The sequence below is a fragment of the Dendrobium catenatum genome, unplaced genomic scaffold (genome assembly GCF_001605985.2).
Source record: "Dendrobium catenatum unplaced genomic scaffold, ASM160598v2 original_scaffold_80821, whole genome shotgun sequence".
Taxonomy (NCBI): Eukaryota; Viridiplantae; Streptophyta; class Magnoliopsida; order Asparagales; family Orchidaceae; genus Dendrobium; species Dendrobium catenatum.
Window position 1 is genome coordinate 1 of NW_021399265.1, and position 3,760 is coordinate 3,760.

At 35.6% G+C, this 3,760-nt stretch overlaps 1 protein-coding gene across 1 annotated transcript; it reads right to left on the reverse strand.

Moving 5' to 3' along the window:
• Positions 1-2,178: 2,178 nt before the first annotated feature.
• Positions 2,179-2,562, reverse strand: LOC110103615 (probable ribose-5-phosphate isomerase 3, chloroplastic; the record flags this gene model as incomplete). The annotated part of the gene is made up of 1 exon (XM_020832404.1): positions 2,179-2,562. A coding segment is annotated over exon 1 (384 nt), but the record flags the coding sequence as incomplete, so codon positions are not given.
• Between the last annotated feature and the right edge of the window lie 1,198 nt (positions 2,563-3,760).

The window sequence follows — 3,760 nt, forward strand, 5'->3', positions numbered from 1 at the left end:
TAGAATCAAAGGATTAATTATTTTGATGCAAAAAAAAGTGATTCACGATATTTAAGATGCTTAATCATGACACTTAAATGAGAAAATTATTTTTTAAGGTTTTTCTTATTTATAAACTTTTTATTTAATCCCTTTTGGTATATTTATACAACAACAACAACATCAAGCCTTTATCCCACTATGAGGGGTGGGCTACATGAATCCTTTTTTCTCCATTGTGTCCTGTTAAGAGTCAAATTCTCATTTAAATCGAATAAAGAAATATCATTTATAATATTTTCTAATCAAATTTCTTTAGGACTATGATAGGAAACACTAGTAGATCTCAAGTACTTCCTATCAATCTTCGAAAAACAACGAGCTCCTACACAAAAATCCGCACAAAACCATAAAAACATTAGATAATTTGTATTATTTGATGAAAGGGAAACAGAAAATAGCAAGATACAATTGATTCTCTATTTGAGAGTAGGATCTATCTCTCCCAAATCTCTAGACGCAGCTAGAGCCCAAAAGAAAACCTAAATCTAAGAGATCTTAAATTTTAGCCAAATTCAAGATGCCCTAACCGTAGGAAAATAAAGTATTTAATGCATACAAATCAAAAGGAAATCCCTAAACAGTCACTACATTCAAATTCCCTCCTAAACTTTCTAAAAAATCCTTCCTAAATCAGCCCGATTGGCGCTTGCGGTGTGATCGGCGTACAGGAAAGGCGGACGTCTCCGCCTAGGTTAGGCTGGGCCGATCCAATGGACCGGTCTAACAATCTACATCTACATTTATTAACATAGGCCAAATCTAATACAACTACTCTCCTAATAGGATCATCGAAAGGCCGACGTTTTACAAGACCAAGCCATCTAAGGTAACTCTCTCTAATCTTATGTGTCACTAGAACTACTCGAACCTCTTCCCGGATATGCTCGTTTTGTATCTGATAGACCGGTCCAATGGACCAGTCCAATCAGTCCAGTTCTACAAGAGGTGGGCTAAGCTGCCTCCTTGATGTGTTTCCGCCCAGCTTGTGGGCCCCCCTTGAGGCGGCAATAGGAGAGAAGGGAATGAATTTTGAAATTAGTTTATATTAGGAAAGTGGATTTAATTAATTAAAAGATTTGATAGTTTTTGTATTAATTAAATAATATCTTATATTATGAAGTTTTTAAGGAGGTGGATTTAATTAATTAAAAGATTTGATATCTTTTGTATTAATTAAACAATATCTTATATTAGGAAGTTTTTAAGGATGTGGAGTTTTAAGGAGGTGGAGAGGGCTATTTAAAGGGCATGAAGGGGCTAAGGTAGGTATGCTTAGATTTGAGTTTTTCTTGGAGTCTTTTGAGGTTTGAGGGCTCTAGACCTTGCGTCTAGAGATTGGGACAGAATGATCCTCCTCTCGAATAGAGGATCACTTGTATCTTGCTTTGTGCTAGTTTTATTTTATTTCCCTTGTTGCAATCCACTGTTTTGGGGCTGATTTCATCCAGATTTTGCTTTATTCATGCTATTTTCTTCCAATTAGTGGTAGGTGTGCTTGCAAACTCAAGTATTCCCTTAGGGTTACTTGCAAACTCAAGTATTTCCTATCAAATTGGTATCAGAGCAAGTCTTGGGACCGATGTAGGGCTGTTTTCGGCAAATTCCAGCAGCAATTTTTTTGCCCGGAAAAGGAGGAAGTTGCTGTTTTTTTACTCCAAAATCCATATTTTGTGAATCTACAAACTCCGCATTGTAATGACGGCCGAAAAAGTTGATGCTTTGGAGGAGAGACTCGAAGGAAAGATGAATCACATCAAGAGCTTACCATAAGGTATTCTATAACCAAGACAATGTCAGCATGAGTTGCTTTGGAAAAAGAAGGGGGCTTTACATGCATACCACACAAATTTTATGTATTTCAATATCTAACACCTAAATTTTGATATTTAGTTACATAAACCCAAATCTTTAAATACCATTAATATTAACTTTTCAAAGTGAAATACACTTCTTTGTAAACAAAGAACATTGATAACCTAACATACGATTCTTTTGATCCCTTGCGTATAAAGTGTTCTTAATCAACCAAGATGAAAAGGTTGAAACAAATTTCAACATTTTAACAACAAACAAAAAAAACAAAAAGAATCCAAATGGCCTATAAAGAGATCAATGACCTAGATACCGAAAACTGACCTCATCCGCCCCATCTATGGCGAGATCCAACCGTGGGTGCTCAGCAAGGGTTGACAATGGTATGCCCAACGACTTGGCCTGCTCAAATGTGCGCTTCGACGTTGGAACGCCGATGATGTCGCTGAGTTTCCCAGAGGATAAAAGGTCACTGATCTCGGAAACGACGAAGGCCGCAGTGGATCCCGTGCCGAGGCCTAGCACCATACCGCTCTTAACGTATTCAACGGCCTTCACGGCTGAAAGTTTCTTGAGGTCATCTTGCGATAGTACGGTCGCCGGCGGGGTCGGAGCAGGGGACGAGAGGCAGCGAATGGAGCGGCGACGGAGAGTGAGGCGAGATGTGGTGGGCGATGGTATAATGGAGAATGTCGTGGCCGCCGCCATGGTTTGAGCGAGAGAGGACCAGGGGTAGCTGAAGAGTGAGGTATTGGTTACGAATGAGGTAGAGAAGATTAGGAAAGCCGCGCGAGGGGTAAGAGTTTGTTGGATTGTGGTTCGGCTTTTTTAATAAATAAACAAATGAAATGAGTGGACTTTTGTACCCCAATTTAGTGTTGTGATTTTTTCTACATTTATAAGATTAAAATTATTATTTTTAATATTATTGGCATTTATATTGGAGAAATTTTATTTTATATGCTCTATAATATTCAAATGTTAAGAAATATAATTATTAATTTATTATTGAGAAATATATTTAAAAGTTCGTTTTAAATCAAATTTTATATTTTTAATTGCTTATTGTAGAAGGTGTTTGAAAAAAATAAATGATTTAATCAGTTTCAAATTAAATACAAATTTGAATGTGATTCAAATAAGTTCCAAAAAAAAATTGAACCTAGGTCAATAAAGCTCATTGAAGTAGGAATCATAGCCGTGATGTAGGATTCCGTGATGGGAGTTAGATGGGGTTCACATACAAGATCATTAAAGCTAGGGGAATGCGGGAAATGATTTCATGATGGGAAGGCACCTAGTGAAGATATTTCTCAATGGGAGTTTGTCGGGGAAGGCAACGATGGCACCAATGGTGTGGAGAGGCCCGTTGTGGACTACAATTTGGGATAATAAAAGTTTGAATTTTGTTCAAATCAGGTTCGAATAAGGTTTGATCAAATAAATATCGAATCTTGTTTAAATCAATTCAAATCTGATATGAATAAAGTTTGAATTTGAACTGTTAGAATAAAAAATTGCTTGTGCCAGACTTTAATAAGCAGTTTATGCATGCACAAGAGGGGTAATTCGGTCAAAAAAAGAACTTAGTACATTTCTCTAAAAAATGAAGCTCAATACATTATTCTCCAATTTTGAGTATTACTTGACATATAAATTCAAAACTCCCTTTTGATCTGACTTTAAAAAATAATATAATTATAAGTAAGATATATTACATTATTTTACATAAATGGCTTCATTTGCTTAAGGAATTATCACTTCAAAGTGCAATAAATTTGAAATATAAATAGATAATCTCATTGCAATTTTACCATATTGAATGATTTTGTGGTAAAATACAATGGTAATATGATATAACTTGATATTTAGAAGAAATATTATTATTTTTTGCTTTATTGACAAT